This window comes from Mandrillus leucophaeus, unplaced genomic scaffold, assembly GCF_000951045.1.
Source record: "Mandrillus leucophaeus isolate KB7577 unplaced genomic scaffold, Mleu.le_1.0 Scaffold376, whole genome shotgun sequence".
Lineage (NCBI taxonomy): Eukaryota > Metazoa > Chordata > Mammalia > Primates > Cercopithecidae > Mandrillus > Mandrillus leucophaeus.
In genome coordinates, this window is record NW_012103987.1 from 1,825,178 (window position 1) to 1,838,091 (window position 12,914).

A 12,914-nucleotide genomic window follows, 5' to 3' on the forward strand; every position below is an offset into this window, starting at 1 on the left:
AAGTTATTACAAATCTTTTTTTTTTTTTTTACTGGTTTTAAATTGAGGGCATGTACCGTCATTGAGTGAACCATCAAGGATCGCACAAATCTATATCAGGAATGTTGCTGAACTTATTAAATATTCTAAAACAGGATTAAATGCAATGTAATAGAAAAGTAATGTAAAATAATATTCTGTAAATATGATCTGCATGATTTGAATATAAAGTGTAACATGTAACACTGAATTATGTTCTTCCAGCCATAAAAATTAAAAAAAAAAAACTTCTTTGATGCATATGTGTGAAAGGCTTTAAGTGAAAGTTATTACAATAGGCTATTAATTAAACTCTACAGGAAATAAATGTTCACACCCTTCTTTTTTCCAGTGGGAATAAAAGATCTTTTAAAGAAGCCTGCTTAATTTTAAAAGGAAAATTTTATACACATTGACTTCATTTATGATTTTGTGGGAAGCTTTGGTTTTCCTTAGTAAATATACAATTACATATTTGTGAAATGGAAAATCATCTTCATAAGAGTTTGACAACCTTCACCAGATGCTTTTCCTAATAAAGCTTTGCTATTAATAAATGACTAAGGTAATTTAATTAGCTTTTATATTGAACAGTGTACAGAGTAACTTAACTGTTCTTGTTCAACTACACAGACAGTGAATAGCAAATAGAAAGTAAATACTCTATTTGTGTTCTGTTTTTGTTTCTGTTTTTGTATGAGACAGAATTTCAGTCTCATTGCTCAGGCTGGAATGTAACGGTGTGATCTTGGCTCTCCCCAGCCTCCGCCTCCAAAGTTCAAGAGATTCTCCTGCCTCAGCCTCCTGTGTAGCTGAGATTACTATTTGGGTTTAAAAGCATTTGCAGGTCTGCTTGGTGGATTATTTCTGTAATCCCAAAACTTTGAGAGGCTGAGGCGAGAGAATCACCTCAGGCCAGCAGTTTGAGAACAGCCTGTGTAACATAGTGAGAGCCCATTTCTACAAAAAAAATCCAAAAACATAGGTGGGTATGGTGACATGAACCTGTAGTCTTAGCTGCTCAAGAGGCAAAGGCAGGAGGATTGCTTGAACCCAGGAGTTCAAGGTTGCAGTGAGCTATGATCCAGCCGCTGAATTCCAGCATGGGAGACAGAGAGAGACCCTGTCTCAAAACCAATAAAATAACATTTAAAATAAAATAAAAGCATCTGCTCCTATATATTTTTATGAATAACTTATGGGTGTTTTGTGATACATGGAAAAATATCCACTTCAGTAAAGTTGGATGAATTAGACAAATAAAAGATTTGTCTAATTCAATTAGACAAATTGACTAAAATTAGGCTAAAAAATTATACAAATCATTAATGTAACTACATAATAATAATTCCTTGATATTTTAAATACACATAAAGTGTGAATTCTCAGACTGATTTTAATACCATTTTAAGTCATCCACCATAATTCTAAATATCTGTGTACTACTTTTGGAGTCTTAGCACAAAAATATTTTCATTTTATCAGAAAGGAGTTTATAGAAGGACCTAAATATAAAGATCAGATTCAGACTGAAGCTTTCTAAAGCTATAGTAGTTAAATTCAGATGAAGTAGGTGCAACTACAGCCTGTGTTTCTCAAATGTAGAGACATGGGAGAATTCAAGTAAGAACTTCAGAGACCAATTCTGATGTTCTCTGTGGTGGGGGTGGGGTAGACTGTTGCCATGGCAGCCACACCAGTAAGCTCCCCTGCGCTGGGAAGTGGCTCCTATCTGTCCTGCCCTTGGACAGTGTGCCAAAACAATTACTAAATATTCAAGGCTTTCTCATTAGAGGGATGGATATTAAAAGCATTAGTCTATCCAGTTCCACAAAGAAATCATTGAAAATCATGTTAAAGTCCCTGAAGAAATATATCTATGTGTATTTTTAAAATGAACACATAACAATTGTAGATTGTGTGAAGTGTTCAGCATGCAAACTCTTCAACAGTTATGTAATGGTGGCTGAAGTAAATTTTACCTCATTAGCAAGAAATCAATGTGTTATTACACCATTGCCAAAAAGTACTAATCCACATTTTCTTCTCACTTTTTACTTTTTCAGCTCTGCTGTTTTGTTTCTAATTTTTACCAAAAAAAATATATATATATACACTTTTAAAATTTCCAATCTGGCATTCCTCAAAATGAAGAACGGAGAGATTGATATCTTAGCAAAATGAGAAAGCAAAGAAATAAAATAAATAACTGGTTGAAGTAAGAATAAGAAGGGAAAAATGTGTACCTTTTTAATGTGACCCATAATTTGCCTTATTAATGTCAGATTGATTTTTTTGAAAAAAAAATTGATGGCATTTCAACCATCATCTCAAAACAACTACAGCAATTTTCAAACATTTTAGCTTTCAGGAGACTTCCAAAATAAGAAAAGCCACACTAAGCCTCTTCCTAGTGTAATAAACTAATTTCCACTAGTAATACCTTAGAAAGAATTTGAGAACTATACATTAGTAGAACCACAATGAGATAAGGCTATATTTTTAAAAATCTCACAAGGACTTAGTAACCAGATAAGTATTAAGAACATTATCCTTCAAAATATGTCACTTTTTCAATAATGATGTTCTAGAGTAAAACATCTGGTCAATTCTTAACTTGTACAACAAATACCATTACTTTCTAACGGTACATATACACACATTCTTATATATTTTAGCCAAAAATAAAAATAAAATAAAACTGTATTACTCAGCTTAATCACCTACTCCTATTCATCAAATCTGTCACTAAATGACTTGTGATTATTTCCAAATATAAAATCCACTATCACAGGAAAAGAAATTGCTGTCATCAAGTATATTCAAAAGCATATTTACTGTCCCAAAGGACAATTTATAAAGAATTCTTAAAATATATTGCAAAAAGAACATAAAAGCAAAAATGTATGGTTTTTCAGGCCTCCTACTTTGAAAAGTACAACTACTCTTTCGATTATCAATGTAGAGATAATCTAAGCTATGAACCTCACATAACTAAGCTATGAAAGTACCTTCACGGACACACACATGCGCGTGTGCACACACACACACACACACGAGCATGAAAAACACTGGTTAACAGGATTTCTTTAAAAACATACAAAAATCACAAACCAAGAGGAAGACTGATATATCTGACTACGTTAAAATTAATAATTTCTGTTCATCAGAATATGTCACAGAAGAATAGAAATACAAGCCATAGATAGGAGAGATATCTGCAATGCGTGTAACTTCGATAAGGATTAAGTTCCAATGTATGTAAAGCCATCCCCCCAACAGTAAAAAAAAAAGGAGAGGACAATAACAGACTTTTCATGGAAGAAACACAAATAGTCACAACCTCATTCATACCTAAGAAGATGAAAATTAAGATCACCAGGTGCCATTTCCCATCCACCAGATAGGTAAAATTTAAATGTTTGTCAATATAAATTGTCCTGGATGTGAGGGACAATCAGAAAACTTAGGCATAAGTTACAATCAGGTATAATCAGATAAAACCACTTTGGAAAGTAAGTTGGTATTATTTTAAAAATTTGAAGATTCACATACATTAAGACCCAGGAATTCTAATTCTATTTATACACACTAGAGAAATTACTGAACATATTTATAAGGATTCACCATTAACACTGCTTACACAAGCACAATTTGGGAGAGCAAAATAACAGAAAATGATTCAGGATACCATCAATAGCAGAAAGTATCAATAAATTGGGTTATACAATGGAACATAATACTGAACAAGACAATTAAGTGGTAGAAGAATACATGCAAAATTATTAGATTTATATAAGTAAAAGAACATTCAAAACTAAACATGTACATTACCTATAGGAAAGGATTTACAAGAAGAAACCTTTTGAGGGCTAGGCTCTTATAAGGTAACTTGTAGAGTATTAGTTCACAGATTTACAGACTCAGAGTATTGGAGTTTGTGAAAAATACAGGAGATACATTATGGTTCAGCCACAAGGAATCCCTCCTCAACCCACACAAACTTTCTCTAAGCAGATGCTATGTAGTCACCTCTAGCATGCCTCATGAGATAAGGTTCTTGCCATCACATCAGGCTGCTCATTTCACTTTTGGTCCATTTTTAATTAGCAAAATGTTGATTCTCAAGTTGACTCAATTTAGACTTCACTATAACCTGCATTTCTTCTTTGGCCATCTAGATTTATGCAGAATACTTCCCCATGTGACTGTGTTTTCAGCACTTAAAAACAGTTATCCTTTCTTCCTAAATCTGTCCATGAAATATTATCAATTATTTTAAATACATTTTATGCTTCCTCAACTTGCTCAAGTATATTAAAGTCCTTTCTGAAGCAAGGCACCCCAAAATGAACACGATACCTACATGGCATCTAAATATTTCACATCCCTGCCTTTGCCACGACCTCAATAACTAAAACGCATCTTAATATTCACATTTAGTGCTTCAAGACTCTCCTTATTTATGATAACCTCTTATAATTAGGTGTTTTGTTTTGTTTTTATGTAAGTAGTACACAAGCTTTCTCTTTAACAGTAACATTGTAAGCTTGGTCCCATAAAGGAGTTGCAAGAATAGCTTTAAGTACATTTGTATTTCAACTGTTCTAAAGATAGCTTTTAGATTAACAGGAAAAACTCATAAGGCCAAAAGGCAACATCTGATTGTAAGAATAAAATGACCTGTTTCTCATGTTAAATTTACTGAGAGCTAATCAATATGAAAATGCATTCAATTCCTTCACACTCTCAGGTAGTGTTTTGAATGCCATCTGATATCGAAAGGCTCATTTTTAACATTCAATTTTATACAAAATCCCTCTTTGAATGTCAGCGTTCATTACATCATTTAATTGTGTAAAGACAGTAAAACATGTTTGGGAAGGGAAAATAGAACTTGTAGTTTGAAGTGGCATAAGTTTACTGTTGATGGTGGTTAGCATGATTCACGTCCACCCTGAATAACAAATAGTGTTGAGCATCAGCATAACAGGCAGACCACATTGTATCAACCAACTTACTGGAAAAGGAAGCAAATCTTTATAAGTGAAGTCTCAGTTCAATACCAACAGAAATGAGAGTCTAGTCTTTTGAGAGTCGATGTGAATAACCACATAACACTTAGAGTTAGTATACAAATGATCCGTTAAAAGAGTCATTTGTGTAATAACTTGAAAGAATTGTTCCTTCTTAAAAAAAATAAAATAAAAATGAAACCAGTGAGAAAAACAAAATCAATGCTATTGATTGTAGATAGAAAATAGGGCCTCCAAGGTACATGGTAGAGTTTAATTCTAAACAATAAGGACGCAGAGGTGGACCAAGAATTAAGCCAAATCATAGCCATTCTTTCAATAAGAAAAAAGGAACTAATAAGAGAAGAGGAATGGATGCCAGATGATCTACAGAGAGGTCAGTAAGAAGTTTCATATTCAAAGGATGCAGAGAGGCCTAAGAAGTACTTATAGGAAATATCTTGAATTTTTTTCTTTTTGAACTATTGCTGTTCAAGTTTTATTTCTTGCAAATAGATCATTTTTTAATCTCATGGTTTAAAGCTATGCATCTTTTATGAGCTCCTCAAGCTGGAGTACACATAATAAACATGTAACAACAGTACTTCTAATCAGTACTTCAAAAGTTAGCACCGCATAGTCCTTAGGCATGGGGAGTCCATGGCCAAGATGCATATTTCAACATACTGATTGCCTAGTCTTGGCCAAGTTATTAACTTCTCCAGGCATCAGTTTCCCATTTATTAACATGTAGATAACAGAATGCCTATCTCTTAAGGTCATTATGAGAATTAAAATTTTAAGACCTAGAAAGTGACTAAACAGTACCGGGCATATGAGTAACTAACAAAAGTTATTATCATTAATAAGCACCTCATGAAAAAAATTGGCAAGTTCTAGTATTCTATAGGGTTGTAGGATGACTACAGATAATGATACTATATTATATACTTCCAAACAGCTACAAGGAGGATATTGAATGTTCCTAACACAAAGAAAACGAAAAATGTTTGAGATGATAGATATGCTAATTACCCTGATGTGGTCACTGTACATTCCATGTATCAAAACATCACCATGTCTACATGACTATTTACAACTATTGTACATCAATTAAACGAATAAAACAAAACAAGTTAATTTAAATTAAATAAAATTTGAAATGCAAAAAGAGAATTGATGATTTCATCAAAAAAGTTTACCTTAAAATAACCAATAGTCAAAGGACACTAAACTGACACTTGCCATTTCAAAAATTAAAATGAAATTTATCTGCTTCCACTATGAAACATCACATAATATGAACAAAACCAATATCTCTAAGCAAATCAATCACTATAATAGGTATAAATTAGACATTTTCAATACTAGAATATTAGGTAAAATTCACCTCCAAATAACACATCAGCAACTATAAATCACTAAATCAGAGTCTGTTTTATTTTGAATGAATGTAGACTGAAGTTTATCTTTATAATAAAAAAGGAAAACAAGAATATAAGGGTATTAACATATGCTACCTCATAATCAAGGCCAACGTCTACCTGTTTAAGAAAATAAACTGTATCCAAATATTCTGTGAGACTCACTAAAATATATTAACATAATTAAAACATAAAATGAGCTTTAAGCAATATAATCTACTTACACTACTGCCTTAAAAAGTTAATTCCAAAACAACGTTGATCAAAACTTGAAATTGAAACTTCTAGGTAGCACTTTTAAGTATCTGAACTCATCTTGCTTGAAAATACATGATAATGTATGCATACTACACCCAGATGACTCTTTCCCAGTCATCCTAATTAATAAAGTCTTACCATATGAGTATTCTCTTTGTTAAAACTGTAAGAACCTTTGGCATTTAGGTATGCAATAATACTTGGAACACTGTCCGGGATGAAAACAAAAAAATTTGTAAGGCACATCATTTTATGAAGACCACTTAATTTCACTAAAGAGAGACAGGAAGACTTGGACTGATTTTCCACATAAACTCCCTGGGTGTTTTGCTGAACATGTTGATAGCAAGCAAGTTTGTGGAAGATCCTTTACAGCCTATTCATTCATTGTTTCCATGGTATACTCTTTATAAATATTAATGTTCACAGATAACAAAGAATCTATATCAAAAACATTGCTACCGAAATTTTGAGAAGATTGAACTAATTATACAATGAAACATTTCCTCAATTAAAACTTTTTAAAATTTAAATGATCGTTTTTAAATTTTAAATTATTTTGACATAAGGCTATTAGCACAAGACCTGCTAAAGTTACACTGAGCTGGCTAGAATTACCATTTAGGGAAAGATCGGCATCAGGTTATAAAATTGTAGTCATTTTATTGAGTTTAACTGAAGGCAATCAACAACATTGCAAAAGCTGTGACTCTGAAGGCAATCAACATCATTGCAAAAGCTGTGACTCTGAATATTGATACATTATTTAGAACTCTGTTTTTAAAAGGATAATTAAGATAACGTGCTGTTTAGTCAATCCAGCAATAAAAGGAAGATAAAGAAAATGTATTAAAATTATCATGAAGCAATGGGGAAAATATTAGTATACTTACCTGGGGAAGCAATATCGTCTATCATGAGTATTTCTATCTTATTTTGTTATATTGGTGTGTGTGTGTGTGTGTGTGTGTGTGTGTGTGTGTGTGTGTGTGTGTTTGCATCAAACATCTTTGTTTGCTTCCCTCTCTTATCTCCTTATCATGTAGTATAAGATGTATTGACTTTATATCATAGTATTTAAGTGTTGTTAACTTCACATCATAGTACTTAAGCTATGGGATAGCAATGAGATGAATAAACATCACCCAAGAACTTTGTGTCTTCTTTTGGGGAAAGGGTTAGTAAATTCGCAGTTGCACACAGGGTTGTTGAATCATGTTAGGTGGAAGTATGACCTTGTTCTTGTCTTTATTTGAAAATTAAATGTGGTTTAAGAAGATATGTACACGTGCCAAGTTGACAAGGGGTCGATTGACTTGTGATGTTCAATTTTACATGTCAACTTGGATAGGTCACAATACCAGAAAGTTGCTCAAACATTATTCTACTGTAGACGTTTTGGTGAAGATACTCTTTAGTAACATCTAAATGAATAGACATTGAGTAAAGCTGATCACCCTCCAATAATGTGGGCAAGCCTCATCCAATCAGTTGAATAGAAAAAAGTCCCACTTTTCCCCTAGCAAGAGGAAATTCTATCAGCAGATGGCTTTCAGACTCGAATTGTAGCATCTCTGACCAATGGGCCTTACCCTGTAGATTTTGGACTTGCCAGCCTCCACAATCACATAAACCAATTCCTTAAAATAAATCTCCTTCTCACTGTATATATACACACACATCCTATTTGTTCTGCTTTTCTGGAGACCTCTGACTAATACACAGCCCCATAGGTAACAGTTTAAGCTATGAATCCAAATAGCCTGGGTATCAATCCTGACTCTACTACAAACTAGTTGGGAGACCTGGGCAAATTACTTAACCACATTAATCCTCAGACTCCTCATCTACAAAATGGAATAATAAATATTAGCCTTTACCTGACAGAATTGAGGTTTAAATAAATTTTATATATAAAAAATATTTAGAAAAAGCATGCTCTGTGTGTTGGGCATTTTCTAAACATTAACAAATATTAACTATTATTCCCAAGCTTCTTCCAATATAGCTAGAAAACTTTCAGTTAGGCTTAGTAAGAAGGGACAACATGAATAAATTTTAGAAATGATTTCCATGGTTGTTTGGGAATCTATTTTTGTAAGAAATATTTAAGATGAAGGAACGTTGAATCCACAGGTGTTCAAAATTGTGGTTTCTTGAATGAAATAGCAATAATTAGCATTTGAAAACAGATGAAGCAAAAGTATACTTTCCTTTATAGAATACCTGTTTTATTAAAAGGTGCTGACCAATATAATATCTGAAAAATAATATCATATGAAGCTACTGATATAATCTCAGAAGTGCTTTAAACGTGGTTTCTAATTGTTAGTAGTTCTTAAGATATTGCCTCTATCTTTATATTCTATACTTGACCTCTATATATTTTTGTCACTTTTCCATCCTTTCTGCTCACTATTCACATATAGCCTTGTCCTATAATTTCATCTCTTTTATTTGCAATTCTCTGCCAAGTGTACATTATGTGTATTTTTGTTTATTGTGTTTTGTCACCAGAAGAAAGTCTAAATGAATATTTATTAATTATTCTAAATGAATAATATTTTTGGCCTTGGAAGAATTTTATATTTTTGACATAGAGGGTGAAAACTACAAGGGAAAAAATGATAGAAATTACTACTTAAAAACTGAATGCCTAACATATATCCAAAAAGATGACAAAGAATAAATAAAAGATGCATGCTGAGAAGAAAGAATATTTCTTATATACTGTCAATATTTTAATAGAAATAATAATACTTATTATTATGTTGTGGTGTTCTATACTTTACATTAAACATTCATACAAATTATCTCATTTTATACCAATCCTATAAAAAAGGCAGAATGCAGGATTTTTCATCTGTTGGCTCTAATGACATTTTGAGCCAGATAAATCTTTGTTCTGGGCAGCTACTCTTTTGGGCAGTATGCCTGGCCTTTACCCCCTAGAAAGTCAGCAGCACCCCAAATATCACCCCCTTTGTGGCAACCAAAAATGTCTCCAGATATCACCAAATGTCTCCTGGGAGACAGAATCATCGCCAGTTGAAAACCACTGGCAGAAAGAAAGAATATCTTCTTTTTTCACAAATTGGTTAGGTGAAACAGAGAAATTAAGTGACTTGCCCAAATACACCGTTTCTCTGAATGACCTATAAGTTTGATAATTATAGGACGCTATCACACAAATGTTTTGGATAAAACATTAATCACCACCTAAGAAACTGGTTTTCACATGTCACCGTCTTACATTACAGGTATTTCTGAACTCACTGTCTTCCAAGCTGATTCAGTCATTATCTCAAGCTACTTTCTTCCCACAAAAGAAAAACATGTTATTATAGATTTCAAGTCAGAAATAAGTATTATGAAAAATTAGCTAGGCATAAAACATATTTACACAGTGGGTGCCTCAGATTTTGTTTCAAAACACTTCCTATATTAGTCTTTACAGGATGTATGAAACAAGCTATCATTCCTATTAATTAGGCAGGTAATATGCCATCCAATCTTTACTATCTGCCTCTGTCATACACATGAAAAACATTTTCTTTTTACAGAAGCAGGAAAACTAGTCACATATTAAAAGTTAAGAGTACAGTTGAAGATGCTTAAATTATTGGACCAAAAATACTTCCAGTGATCTTGAGCTTCTGCTGAAGCTTTGTATGTTAGCTCAGTGACCTGACTGCATGCAGAATATTCAGTGTAATAAACTACCTTTCTTTTTTCACATTTTTAACTTTTCCATGTCTGACAAAATAGTGGATTCTCATATTAATATTCTAAACACAAACACTTCACATAATTAGTTAACGACTGTATCTAAGTAGTATTTCAACTTTTTTCAAACTAATTTCTCAATAAAAGAAGGAAAAATTGAATTTTCCATGTAATGCATTGCCATCTGTGTGCAGCTGATAAGATGAAAAGGGAATATTTGAATGTCAGAGGATTGGAGTTACAAACCGTACCTTCCATGACATACACCAGTGACCCCACATCTCCTTCTTTGATGATGCAACTGTCCTTGCCATACTCCACCGGGTACATACAATCCACAATCTCCTGGATCTGTGACAGCTCCAAGTTCTTCATAAAGTCATTATCAAGGATAGCTTCCTTTATAAGATCCTTGGACCTATGGCAAGAGAGGGAATATTTACTGGCACATCTGACAAGCTCTTTCATAGTTTGTGAGGTTTAGCAGAGCCATACAGTGCTCTGGCACACCACAAATGTATTTTCTTGTTAGGAATCCAATAATTTTCTGGAAGACTGGAGAACAAAGTAGTTCCATGGCAGCAAAAAAGGGCACTAAGAATTTTTTAAAGTACTCTATCATTTAATGAATAAGTGACCTACCAACCAACCAACAAACAAAATCAAACAAGTTCATTTTGCTTTAGACTTTTTCTTGATCACAAAGATTGCCAGAAAACCAATGGATACATACTTTAAATTAAAGTTTGTAATTTAGTTTAAGAATAAATATGAACAAAACTTTAAAACTCCAGAGCAAATGCTATTACTACTGTTTATATTTGTAAAAGAACATCAGGAATGTATTGCCCTATACACAATTACAGAAAAAAATGTTTACTTATTTTTTATGTGCCTCTTCTGCTAGACTTTATGCTCCACATAGGCAGAGATCATTTTAAAATTGTTTTTTTTTTTACTGTATGCCCAGTGTCTACTAAGATGCCAGTCATTTATAAATAGTATTTAAAAAAACACCAACCCAATAGCTTTATGTGTGAAGACTGGTGAATATAATGTTACTTTCAGTAAATGGTGGGAGATAATACTGCTCAAGTAATATTTTGGATTAAAAAAGATAAGACTTGGACTCCTACTTAGCTGTTTGAAACAACTGGTAGAAATGCAACAGTTCTTTATACATGTCCCATGCTTTTATAGAGAATATTTCTTTCCTCAAGCAGCTTAGACTGAGGTAACCAGGCAAATAAACTCTATTGAACAAGATGTTTGAAGTGCAACACGTTTTAGGTATGGGATTCAATACAGGTAGTCAGTAGGAAACATATTCATAAATTTTGTAATTGGAATTCAGCAGTTAATGAGAAAGTTTTAGCAGAACGTAAAACATTGGGATATTTATTTGCTCAGATAAGAAGTTCCAAATGACTTTCTAAGAATGCAAAAATCAAAGTGGAAGAGACATTAAGAAATGTTTTATCAGGAGGACAATCAGAGCACTATCAGAGAAGTCAGAAGCCGGATAAGATGAAAGCAAAGACCTTAGCAATCCAGAGAGGAGACAGCACATTTAGAATGTCATATTAAAAGTCTTAATTTTAAAAAAATTAAACACAAACTGACCTTTGTCCTCACTTGCTTAGCAAGTGGCTTCCAGGGAAATGACCTGCAGTAGTGACTAAAGCATTAGTCTTCTCTCCCCATTTCTGGGATGCTTTTCATCTAGACCTCAGTCTAACTAGCCTAGCCTTCACCATTATGTTTTGTAATAATTCAGTTTTAAGTAGTGCAAAGATACACATAAAAATAAAAACAATTGAAATTTCATTACTATGAAGAATAATCCTAGAATGGAATGTTATGCTACCATTAAAATTATGTTTATGAGGAGTGTTAATGGCATGGAGGAAATTCTTCTATTATTTTTAAGTGAAAATGCAGGATACAAAATTGATTTTAGAGTAAGAATGTATGTGCCTATTAAAATGTTGAACACACACACACACACACACACACACACAGAAAACAAAACATAGGTTTTGAAGAGGCATATATTTGGGTTTCAATCCTAGCCCTGACACCTCAAAAATTTTGAGTGGGTTTTCTTACTTTTTTTTCTGAATTTCCATGTTATCATCTACAAAACGATATTTTAAAAATACCAGCTTAATAGGTTTATATGTGAAGATCAAAGAATAAAATGTTACTTTCAGTAAATGGTAGGGGATAAAGGTTGTAGCAGTATTAATTGCAGTATTATCTTCACTCCTCCTTATAATTACCTTCACCACTCTTGGTCTGAAGAATAGCAATGGCACCTTCATACCACTTCTTCATATTGACTCCTGAGATCTACTGTTCTGGGATTATTTTTCCAAGAATCTGAGCTTATTTGGTACTCAGGAAATTAATCTTGGTCAAATTGTATTACATTTTCTCTTTCCTAATTTTTTTTTTTTTTTTTTTGGTCAGA

The 12,914-nt window shown here is 32.9% G+C and overlaps 1 protein-coding gene across 1 annotated transcript in view; it reads right to left on the reverse strand.

The window, feature by feature from the left end:
- Nucleotides 1–12,914, reverse strand: part of PRKG1 (protein kinase, cGMP-dependent, type I) — a 1,334,865-nt gene that overhangs the window by 1,244,948 nt on the left and 77,003 nt on the right. Inside the window, exon 2 of the mRNA XM_011990275.1 lies at nt 10,693–10,859. Within this exon, the coding sequence (XP_011845665.1) occupies nt 10,693–10,859 (167 nt within the window). The remainder of the gene's footprint in view (nt 1–10,692; nt 10,860–12,914) is intronic.